Below are 12,024 nucleotides of genomic sequence, written 5' to 3' on the forward strand. Positions count from 1 at the left end.
CGGGGGCTGTGCGTGCTTGTGTCTGTGCGCGGGCGAACGAAGAGATCGAGGACCCGTGTTTGGTCTTTTAAAGCAACCAACACTCTCAGAAGCCCCAAATATTGACAAACTTTCTTTGTACGTGTCAGGGCTGCACGGGTAGATATCAGGAAAAGCGCGTTTTGCTTCGGGGCCCAGCAGTTTCAGATCTGTGAGTGTTTGTGGTTTACCTGGTTACTAGACAAAACAGGATATAGGTACCTCTGCTAATTTCACCCTCCCCGGTTCCTTCCCGTTCACCCTTCTGGGAGTTTGATCTGGAATGTTGAGGAGGAGGAAAGGGTTAAACAGCCCTCTGGGGGAGAGATGGAGATCGTTGCACTCAAGGATTTTAATTAAAATACAAAGTAAGCGACGACACACTAAAATGTAAGCGTGAAGTATTTTACATGCCCTTGGAACGTACAGGCTAATTTACCTTTGCACGAACGTGGGGAAAAACCCCCTTTACGTTCCTAGATCACCCCCCGCGCTCCAAAAAAGTTGTAGCCAACTTTGCTCTGTCTATGCACGCACGCAACTAATATTTCGCCTGAAATACTGTTGATCATCAAACTTACCATTCATACAGCGCTTTTAAAATGCTTGTATATCTGAATCTCTTCCAGGACACCTAGAACTTTTTTCTTTATTTTATTTTATTTTATTTTATTTATTTAAGGAGACCTTTAAGAATATTAGTAAACTAACTCTTTCGATGTTCGAATACTTTCGCCTAATAATCTGACCAAGAGTCTTGTGTAACCAAAAAACCTTGCACGCCTTTACTGTGGCACATTGGAAGAGCTCTGTGTAGTTTAAAAGCGTGCAAGTGTCACTGCGGCATTGAAGCTGACTATATTAAAAATAATATTTTATTAGGTCAGGGGAGGGGAAACTGGTCCTTTAGATGCAGTTGGACTCTGATTCCCATCAGCGCCAGCCACCACGGTCAATGGACAGAGATGATGGGAGTTAGAGCTGGAGTACAAGGGGGGGGGGGTTAACTCACCTAAATGCGTTAAAAAAATATATACACGCATCTTTCAAAACTAAATTCCTTCAACTAAACTGAAGGAGAAACAGAATTTTTTTCTCTCTGTGTTAATTACTTTGGTAACAGCTCGAGTTTGTGGATTTGATTTTTCCCCGTCCAGTGTTGGGGAGGCACAGCGTTTTGCCAAAGAAGTTTAAAGTAAAGGATGACATTTATTATTATTATTATTATTATTATTATTAAAAAGAGTAACCGCCGCAGAGTAACTACCACCCTTTCCTCTGCTTTTTGCAACCCCTGAAGTAGGCTCTCTTCCCAACCTTCACCCAAAGATTTAGGATGCCATCCAAAACAAACTTTCCTGCAAGGGACAGGATTTAATTTTCGAGCATAAACTTGCATAGAACTGCGCTCTTCGAAAACCAGAGTGGGAGGAACAATACCCTTTCCCATGGTAACTAATCCGAAGTAAGGGAGGTGAAAGATGCCCCGCCTCCTCCTCCTCCTTGCCTTGCCACCCACCCACCCGCGCTCTCTTTTTACCTTCTGTTCTGGTACCAGGTCTTTACTTGGGTGTCTGTGAGGTTGAGGGACGCGGCCAGCTCCATTCTGTCCTGCACGCTCAAGTATTTCTGCCGCTCGAAGCTCCGCTCCAGTTGGGCCAGCTGGTGATCCGTGAAGGCTGTGCGGGCCTTGCGCGGCTTTTTCAGCCTCACTGGGGGGCTCTCCCTGGAACTGGAGATCTCTCTGTCCCCTTCTTCTTTCACTGAGCGGGGGGAAGGGGGGCGGAAGAGAAAAGGCGTTGCCACAATCAGTGCAGACAGATTAGAAGGGAAAGTCCGCTTATCAAACGCGGGAGGGAAGACAAGTGAAGAGACCAGACGCCTAGGCGCGGGGCGCGGGCCGCTTGCTCGTTTCTCTTGCGCAAGGTCCGCGCCCCTTTCTATGAGATCCCTATGCCTGTTTACTCGAAAGTAACTTCCATAGCGTTCTATGGGGCTTCCTCGTCAGTGAAATGTGAATAAGGTTGCAGCCTTAAGATCCTCCTTTTAGGTATGTTTACTCAGAAGTAAGGCCCATTGATAAGTCAAAGAAGCCCGGTTAGGAACAGCGTAACTGTATTATAAACCGAAGGTACTTGACTTTCATGAGAACTAGTCACTTAATTTTGAGATACCCTCGACCTGAGATACTGGGGAGGGAGATATATATCAATATGTACCAAGAGGACAGTAAATTTAACCACCCACAAAAATATCTATATGCATGCGTACACATTATTTATTTTATTATTAAAATTATTTATAGCCCGCCCAATATCATATCGACCTTGGGGCTGGGTTCACAGTCGTCGGCGTCCGCGATCCAGTTCAGCCTGATTTAAGTGCCAAAGAGTTAAGCAAGACCTTGAAACATTTCTCCTTATGATTACTTATTTATTCAAACATATTTCTAGTCCCCAAGCCTTTTAGTGCAAACCCTGAAATTAAGGGGATGTCACAGCGCTTAACTTTAGGTGCTGCCCAAAATGTTCTTCACGGAATAATATATAAATATTGATCTTAAAGGGAAGATCCAGCCTGGGAAGACATTCATACAAACTATCCCCACCCCCCGCTTAAATAAAATAAACTCGGTGTTCACTGTGTCATTCTGGAATAGATTGCACTGTTACTTCCAGGTAAACACGGGTAGGATCGAGATGCGCGTTAGGAATGCCAAGAAACTACTACTGAAGTTAGTCACCCCCCCCCCCCCCAAAATATAGATTGCATCCTTCGGGCAAACGGATTTTTTTTTTTTTTTTTTAAGAAGGCAAGACAACTAGATTTACAGGAATAAACGTATGCGCTTGAGATGGAGTCTCAACACGATCCGTACAATTTACTCACAAGTAACAGGGAAGACGATAGGGAAGTAAACGCCACTCAACCCAATGGGAGTTACTTCCGTGTAAAACATGCCTAGGGTCGGGCTATACGAAACGAACCTGGAAATTTTAGAAAATATCTTATTGCTAACAAAGAGTGTCAATAATTATGGGATGCCGGATTTGCACTCCGGTTTAAACTATAGGTACAGTACTTTAATTCGTTTTAACTGTGATCTGTAGCCAACGTTACCCATTACAGTACTCAGGCCGGACCCACTGAAATTAATGAGCGTGACTAGATCCATTGATTTCGGCGAGGCTACTCAGAGTAAAAACTAATTGGAGACAGCTCTGATTTTGTTTTCTATAATGGAAATAAATCCGAGGTTTTTGCAACTGGAATTACTGATAATCTGAATTAATGAATGCCAAAGTAAGTAATACACTACCCTAAATCCATACAGATTCAACAAAGCCTTTGGGTTTCAGCCAGCTAAATTCTACTCAGAGTAGACCCATTTAAACTAATTATTTTCAATAGGTCAACTCTGAGTAGCACTACCTTTGCATACAACCCAGAGAAATTTCGGTATCTGAGGCAAAAATTCTTCCTTTTGCGGGCTTAAAAGCAGAGGATTAAACCAAACAAGTCAAATTGAATTGAATTTTAAAATTGACATTTTAATCTTGGTTTGAGGGTACCCGCATTGTCCTTCTGAAGATGCAATGCGGACAAAACTGAGCACTTTCAAGGCCGCCAGCCAGGTTATGCACTTCTACCTGGGAGTAAGTCTCAGTGAAGTCAATGGTGTTTTCTTCCCGGTGAACACACTGCCCGCCTCCCACTGATTTCAAACCAGAGCGAAGCACGTGCTGTACGGCCCCGATTCTGTGCACGTTTATTTGGGAGCAAATCCCACCGAGATCTGTCAAGCTTATATCGAAGTAAACGCCAGGATAGGACGCAGCCTAAACCCCCTCCCCAATATTTACTGCAACCCTAAAATGCCTTGTCAGAAAAAGTAACCCTCAATGAATTCCACGAGGGTTCCTCTCAGGTAAATGGGTGGAGGGCTACAGCCTAAACGTGCGTCATTTTAGTTGCTTGGATCTACTCAGAAATGTCCCGGCGAGTTCTAAGGGATTTATGCCTCTATCAGTGTGCTTGGGTCTCTGACTTTTCTTAAAATTCAAATTTTCCCATTTCCCCCACAAAATCCTTATTTTCCTCCATGGGTTTATTGACTGGCTTCCGCCCCCGCCCCCCCGACTTTCTCACCTCCGCTGACAATAAAGTTTCCAACACTGAACAGTAAGCTATGCCACCCTACCTAGGGCTACTCAGAAGTAAACCCACTGAGTTCAATGGAGCTGACTCCCAGGTAATTGATGTCGGATTTTAAATGTTGAGAATTACGACAGCACCCATATTTTGTTGCTTCAGGGATTAACTCTGAAAGAAATCGGGGCTGATCAGCTTCCTCAAATTCCTAGAGAAACTTCCAAAAGAAATGGTATTAGAGTTGTTGTTGTTGTTGTTGTTAGTTTTGGGATAAAACTGGCATTAATCCATGTATTATTGCCGCCGTCACCACCACATTTGAAGCCCGCCCTCGCTCCGAAGAGTTGCGTGTGGTATCCAACTTATCCTCACATCACCCTGCGAAGTAGGCTTGACTCGAGTCCTACCACAGAGGCCTGACTGAGGATTCGAACCCACAGCAGCCCGCTAAAGACCACCCCAAAGTAGGCGTTCCTGAGGCTTTCCATCCCAAAACAAAACAAAAACAAAGGATCGCTTATCTATCCAAGGAAAAAGAACCAACGACTCCCTTCCCCCCTTTCTCTCTCCAGATATTTTATATATATTGAGAAGTGCAGACTTTCCCCTTCCCCCCACCCCCAAACAGCAACCCCCCTCCCTCTCTCAAGGCACATAAAGGAAAAGAAAACTGCCTCAACTTTCTGGGTTGCCCAAAAAGAAGGCTTTCGGTAGAGCTAGGTCACAATTGGAGGGCAGCCCATCTCTCTGATTGATTCACAATACATTTTGTATATATTCGGAGTAGGCAGGGAGCCTGGTGTTTGAACGGGCAACTGAACCCAATAAGGGCAGTTGTCAAATAAAAGTAGCAAGGGAGGTCAAACTTCTGCCTTCTCCCCTCAGCTCTGATACCCCCCCCCCATTATCCCTTTCTTTCTACGTTAAACAACAGCGAATTTAAAGTGGTTTCACACTGAGCCATTGGAAGGGGGTACTAGATATTGCCAGAAATCATTAGCGCTCCCCTCTCCTTCCTTCCCTTGAACACAGATTTACTTTCCCCCCAGATCGCACGGGAGTCACTCCTGTTCAATCTGGATTGAAACCGATTCCTCCCCACCCATGGTGCAAGACATATCCCTTTCGATAAAAAGGGCATTTCGGATTGATGGAAAGCAAAAATAAAGGGTGAAAGCTCCGAGAGAAATGGCTACGGCCTGCAGTTCCTCCCCCCTTTCTCTCGCCCACCCCCTTTATCTCTGTTCTTAAAGAGATTATGTTTATCTATAGGGTGGGGGGGAAGCTGGCTCCGGTTTATATAAATTGGCCGCATTAGCTTTTTTACAGGGGTTTATGGTAAATTTCATTGTGGCAGGGTTTAGGAGCGACAAAGCTCAGCCTCCACGCGCGTTGATTTCTCTCTGTAGGAAGACAATAATCCACTTAATTGAGCCACCAGGGATATGGGAAACCCTTCAACCAGAAACCGAGTCCAGATAGGCATGAATATCTCTTAAACATGAGATGCTCTTTCATTGATGGATGGAAGGCGCAAACAAGTCTGTTTCTTCTCCTCACCCCTCCTCTCTTTATAAGAAATAAAGGGGGTGTCCTGGAATCAGTGGCACTGACCTCTACAGAATGTTTACTTTGCGGGGGGGCTGGGCGGGCGGCAAAAAAATGAATTTAATATTTGGAAAGCTAAATAAGAAATCATTCCCTCTCTCTCTCTCAAAATAGACCCCTCTTTAGGCTTTGATGTTCAGCTTAGACTAGGGGGCTAGGACAGAGAGAAAGTTGGCGCTGTGTACCTGAGGGGAAGGTGGGGGCGTTAAGCGTAGGGCCGTCGCTCAGCGGTTAAGCACCCGCCTCGCTCAATTCCTGGCATCTCTCCATGGAGGGCTGCGAATTATCTCGTGTCTGAAACCCTGGAGAGGCGCTGCCAGTCAGTGCAAAGAACTGTGAGCTTAGGAGGAAGAACCTATGTTTTTAAGGGTGATGCTGTTGGCAGAGAACCTGATTCTGGAGTTGTGATGAGGTGGGAAGAGGGGAGAAGAAGGGAGAGACTGAGAAAGTGGAGAGGGGGGTTGGAGGTTCAGGGAAGTTCCTCTGAGGAAGAGGGAGAGGAAAAGGAGGGAATGAGAGAGAGAGAAGAAAGGGGGAAAGAAGGGAAAAAAGAAAGGGGAAATGAAGACAGAGCTAAAGGAAGGAGGTAAAAGAAGGAGAGAAAAGTGGAGGAAAGGGGGGAAGAGAAAAGGAAGAAAGGGAGAAATAAAATAAATGTGAAGAAGGAGACACCTCTTGATGTTAGAGTTCCACGCTTCTAAATATATCCTTGATGTGGCTCTCACTGTAGCAACTCGGCCTTTAAAAACAGCAAGTAAACAGCAAAAAAAATAAAGTTGAATGGTAATGTAAAATGCTTTTTTGGGGGGGGTATATGTTTGCGGCTGAAATACAACACAATTTTCGGTTGGGGCGGGGGGGGGAACGAAGAAGGTTTGAAAAAGAATTTCCGTCTCTCTTTCTTAGCAACTGAAATTTTAATTAGTTAATGGGGGTGGGATGGGGGGGGGGGTTGGAAACAGAAAAGACCTGGACTTAAGGGCAGGAATTCCCCAGTGGGGGACCCTGCCTGGGTCCAGAATACCACCTGCCTTTTTCTACAGGCCCAGCTGTTAATTCTGGATGCGCCCACAAAATTGGAAAAGGAGGAGGAGCGCGTGGCCAAGATCCGGGCCTTTTGTATAAACAGGCCGAAGATGGAATTTTACTTTTTATATTTTTTTAAAAAAATGTTATTGGTTTTATTTTATTTAAATTAAACCTGCATTTACTGAGCATGTTTGCGAGCAAGGAAGCCACGCATTGAACCTCGCGTGCGGAAGTTGCTTCCGAGTAAACCATCTTCGGATGGGGCTGCAAGTCGGAAGTTTTAACCGCGTCCGCGCAGAAGTGAGTCCGCTTGAGTTCAATAGGGTAAAGGTCTATCTGGATCGCAGCCATGCTTGGGAGCCAGCCCCACTGAACAAAGTAGGTCTTAACTTGCAACACAGGAGTAATCGCGCTATTCGGAGCTACAGGAAAAGCGCTATCGAAAGGGATGGCCTCCCTCGATCCAACGACCTGATCTTTACCTGGGCCGCTTTTCCATTCTGTCAGTTTCTCCTTCCAAAGGAAATATAAAACCCACCAGGAACTGCAGACGTCTACCTCGTTGCAGATCCTATTCTGGCCTGGAGGAAAAAAGAGCTTCTGTTTGGAACTCTCATCCTGGGCCGCGTTGTTTACTCTGCATCAAGCCTCCTAGATTTCAGTGAGATTTGCTCCAGAATAAAGCTGCGCCTTTTCCGTTCCACGCAACTATGTTTGTTTCGGTTCCTATCGGGCATTTCTGTATATCTATATCTATATCTCGGAACAGGCTTTTTTCCTGCTTTCAGTGACTTCTGTCTAAGGCGACAAGCCTAACCTCAATGCTTGGGAGTAAGCCCCCTCCCCCCGCACAACTCAATAGGATCTTACTTCTGAGTTGGCGTAGTTAGGTTTGTGCTGTCATTAAACTCCAACTCAGTCCAATCTTACGGCTGTTTCACTGGTAAATTATTCTCCACCGCCCTGGATTTCAGTTGGACTTACACGCGAGTAACCAAGCGGAACTAAAGTCTTACGGAGTGGAAATTGAACTCATTGACGTCATGGGGGGTTTGCTTCCAAGTAAACCTGAAGAGGAACGAGGCATTAAATCTCTTGAGGATGTTACTTCTCATGGCGAGGTGGGGCAAATGGCGGGAGGAAATGTCCTGGGCCGGGTGGCTTTTGCGGTTTGAAAAACGTGTTTGTCAAAGAAAGTAAAAACAAAACAATTCTTATCAGAAGGAAAATCACTCTCTGGCGAGCACCCCCACCAATTGTTCTGAAGACCTGCTTTTGCTTTCGACGTCTCTGCAAACACCAATGTATTTAATTTCGAGCTATTCCCCATAGCAGATTTTTTTTCCCAAAAGTTGTCATTTGCTTAACGGGACTGGCGCCATTCAGAGCTTCCTCGGCCCAGTGAACGAGGAGCTTGAAGGTCGCCGCTGCGTTATTACGAGTTCTCTCATCGAAAAGTTTTCTAAGGGGGGGGGCAGACTCAAGGGGAAACACCGATCATTCAAGGGATGATTACGAATGATAGGAAATCAGATCGAAGAGGCGAAGCTTCTGTACTGAAGTTTGGCCTTCTTTCTTATCTGCCTGACATCTTGTATTGATCTGTGTGTCAAAAATCATTCGTGTCGCAACCTAACGAATTTGATAATATTGGTACCCCGTCCATCTCATTTCAGTAAATCCAGTGTATATCGGGTGGGGTCAGAATGCCTTTTCTCCAGAGTAGACTCAACTTTAAATCAGAATGGAGACCAGAATATCCTGGTGACTATAGAAACACTCGGGCTGCAACCCTTATACCCACTTTCAGGAAAGAGTATATCCAATTGAGCTCAATGGGTTTTGCTTCTGAGGAGACATGGAGGAGGATCGCTGGCGCAAAATAGATGGAAATAACAATCGAAACAGGCAAGTGGTTGGGTTATGCGGAGTTAAATGCGCAAATAAAGAAGTTTCGTATTTATCTCCGCCAGGTTCTCATATTAGCTTCATTCCCTCCAAATAAAATATTTTTAGCAGAATTCGGAGCTTTACAGATTGAACTGACGACAGGAACAAACAAACAAACAAACAAACAAACAGAAAACGAGGAAATAAACCAAATCAGGCCAACCGAATGTTATCCTGTCCTTCATCCTCGAACCTTCCGAGAGAGAAAGGGGGGGGGGGGGATAAGAAGAACTTGCATGTCCACATGCACCTCTGAATACCAGATCGCGAGGACTAGCAACACGCGGGATTACTGTCCGGAAGCCGCTGGTGAGCTAGATCGACCAGCTTTGGTTCTTAGGAGATACCCCAGCGGGAAGGAAAACTCTATTGTATGTGTGCGCGAGTGTTACTGGTTCAGAAATAGAGGGCTCATTCAGAAATCAGCAGGCGCTGGTATAGAGTTAGGAGAAACTCTCCTTACCTTTGTATTCTGTGTCCGAAGAGGAGCTGCTGCTGTTGTTCTTGTCCATCTTCTCCCGGAAGTCCTCTCCGGATTTGGGGGGAATCCGAACCGGTGCCTCCTGTGCGCTCTGTCCATTGCTGCTGGAGTAAGGGGCGCAGGCTGCCAAAGGCTTGCAATCGGCCAAGATGTCCCTGATTAAGAAGGAGGAGGTCACTGTTCTGGATTGTGAAGGGGCCAAGATTTGCCCCGCTTGGAGGTGAGACTCCAGCCCCACTGCCACACCTTGTCTCTGGGCTACTGCTTCCAAGCACTCCCTCCCGGGAGAGTGGGGCGACGGGCAGCCGCTGCTGATTTCGGAGCGGGGACTAAGTTCCAAGGGGGAGCGTCCTTCCCCCATGAGCGGTTCCCCTTTGGGCATGGCGGGGCTCCCGGCTCGGTGGGACAGGATGGAATCGATCCCAAATCCGTTGGCACCTTCCATGCCTTTCAGGGTGACATTGACCAGCCGGAGTCCGGATTAGGCTCGAGAAGAAGCAAAGCGACCTTGCAACTGCGGGACTTCGGATCCAAAGTTAGTGCAGCAACAATCGCAGGTCAGTATTACGATCCAAGGCGCTGTCCCTCTTGAAAACCTGCAGTCAAGCTAGCTGCAGAGATGAGGGGAAGGAGACAAGGGAGAGAAAGAGGGGAAGGGAAGACAGGAGCCAGAGTAGGGGTGGCGAAAGTGAAACTTTGCTTGTAGGGAGAAAGATCCCTAATCTGAACTATTCGCAATCGCCACCGCTAACCATAGATCCATCAGCCCTAAATTACAGGAAATGACTTAACTAAACAATGAACTTTTAAAGAGTCCATAACAAGATTTTCTTTTTTAAAAGAGCAGTGAATGAGGCAAGCGAGAGGCACGGATTACAGAACGAAGAGCGAGCTCTCCTTTTCGTACCAGCGCCTAAGCAAAGGGAGGTTTCAGGACCGCGGACAGCGCAGGCGATCTCTGTTCGAGGTCCGTCTCTGCTCAAGAAGGCGAACGCGCTAAAAACAGCAGGTTGGAAGGACGTTTCAGCACCTTTGAAAGCGCCTAGACTGGAGGGTCGGGACCGCGGCCGCGCCACCGCCTCCCATGGTCGCCTTCCGAAGCCGCCTTGCCTGCAAAAGTCCCTGATGTTGGAGGCGAAGTAGGAACGCCGCGTTGCTTTCAGGACCAAGGACAGCTCAGCTCCGCCCCGTGGAAAGTGCTTCCCTTTTTAATCAGCGCTCACACCTCTCAACTTGCTGGGTTTAGTTTGGAATTCTTCTTCTCCTTCTTCCTCCTCCTCTACTTTTTTTTTTTTAAACCAAGAACCCAAGTTCACGTGCTTGACTGCCTCTCTCCTGATTGGCTGGCCAGCTTTTAGGGTGATGTCACACACATGCCACACACCAAGGAAACTTGATCGCTCCTCGGTTTGATTAAAAGAGACACTGAATTAATTACAGCCCAGATCCAACTGTTAACCGGCAATTTCCACCCTGTTTCCTATCATTACGCCACTGATGAAGTTCTAAATAGGGTTATTAGCAATGCGGTGTGTGTGCGTGCGGGGGAGATCTAGTGTGTGTGTGTGAAGTTGGGTGCATTTTTAAAACTGCTTATTTTAGGTTCACAATTAGCTGAATCATTGTCTCCCTTTATGCGTGCTGATGAAAGTTGTTTTTTTTAAAAAAAAAAAAAACATTACCGTGTGCGCGTTTTCACAGAAAAAGGATAATTATATAAGGACTCAGCAAAAGCCAGGCAAGCGATTTTTTTTATTTTTTAAAAAAACAAACTTAAGCTCTTTGAAATTGTTCTAACCACACACCCCCCGCAATTTTTTTTCCCCATTTGGCGCCCTTACCTTTTCCTCAGCAAAACATTTTCTATAATCGGCGACACTCTATCTGGCCTAAATTGGAAAGATTAAGAAGAATCCTATTGATTATTGTATTCTTAAAAGAGCGAGCGAGCGTTGAATTTCGCTGGTCTATGTATTGTTACTCGAAAGAAAATCCCCCGGACTGGGGTTGGCCCCAACTAAGTCGCCTTGGATTCCAGCCTTAGCTGGTGTTTTGTAAACGGATGGTACTGTAGATGCTTCGTGGTTTGTGTAAGAATTAAAGCTACGCGTATAACTACCTGGGAGTAAATCCCACTGGACTCAGTGAGTCTTGTTTCCAAGTAAATGCATACGATTTGGCTGTGTTTATTGGCAGTGGCTGGTTCATACGGTGGTAATAATACTTGAGGAAAAAATCCATGATTTTGATCCTAAATTTGAACTTAGGAGCGAAGCATTCTCCGACAAGTAAATGTATTTATTTAGTTATTTATTTTTGTATCCACACATTTCATTTGCACAGATGTTCTGTTGAACCCAGAGTGGCATCAATCACACACCAATAACAAACACACGGTCGGTTTGGAAAAGATAAAAAGTCCCAAGAATGTCATTGGAACTTGTTTTTTTAAAAAAATAATCGGGAAAATTTCCAACCTAGTTTCTTGAAGTTATTGACACTCTGGTGGTGAATTCTCAGTTCAGGATTCTTAACGAGATGCCCGTTCGTTTGAAACCAAGAAGGCTTTACTAAGGGACTAGGAAAGATCCAGTTGCGTCGACAGAAAATAAAAAGATCTGTGGGGTCTTTTACTGTACTTTTTACATGTCTTAAACTGAATTTAATATTGGAGGAGGACCACTTCCATTCAGATCATCGCTTTCTTCCACGTTTTGAGATACCGGTTATACACCACCAACCTTAACTACCGCCACCCCTTATTTTACAGCCTTGGAACCGACTAC

General features: G+C 45.6%; 1 protein-coding gene across 1 annotated transcript in view; it reads right to left on the reverse strand.

The window, feature by feature from the left end:
- The window catches only part of BARHL1 (BarH like homeobox 1), a 40,291-nt gene extending 29,813 nt beyond the window's left edge, over window positions 1–10,478 (reverse strand). The window contains exons 1-2 of the mRNA XM_083423965.1: window positions 9,221–10,478; window positions 1,559–1,781 (exon numbers count right to left, since the gene is read on the reverse strand). Coding sequence (XP_083280091.1) covers window positions 1,559–1,781; window positions 9,221–9,683 — 686 coding nt within the window. The 5' untranslated portion in view covers window positions 9,684–10,478. The remainder of the gene's footprint in view (window positions 1–1,558; window positions 1,782–9,220) is intronic.
- Window positions 10,479–12,024: the final 1,546 nt, after the last annotated feature.

This window comes from Podarcis tiliguerta (genome assembly GCF_965153285.1).
Source record: "Podarcis tiliguerta genome assembly, chromosome: Z".
NCBI lineage: Eukaryota > Metazoa > Chordata > Lepidosauria > Squamata > Lacertidae > Podarcis > Podarcis tiliguerta.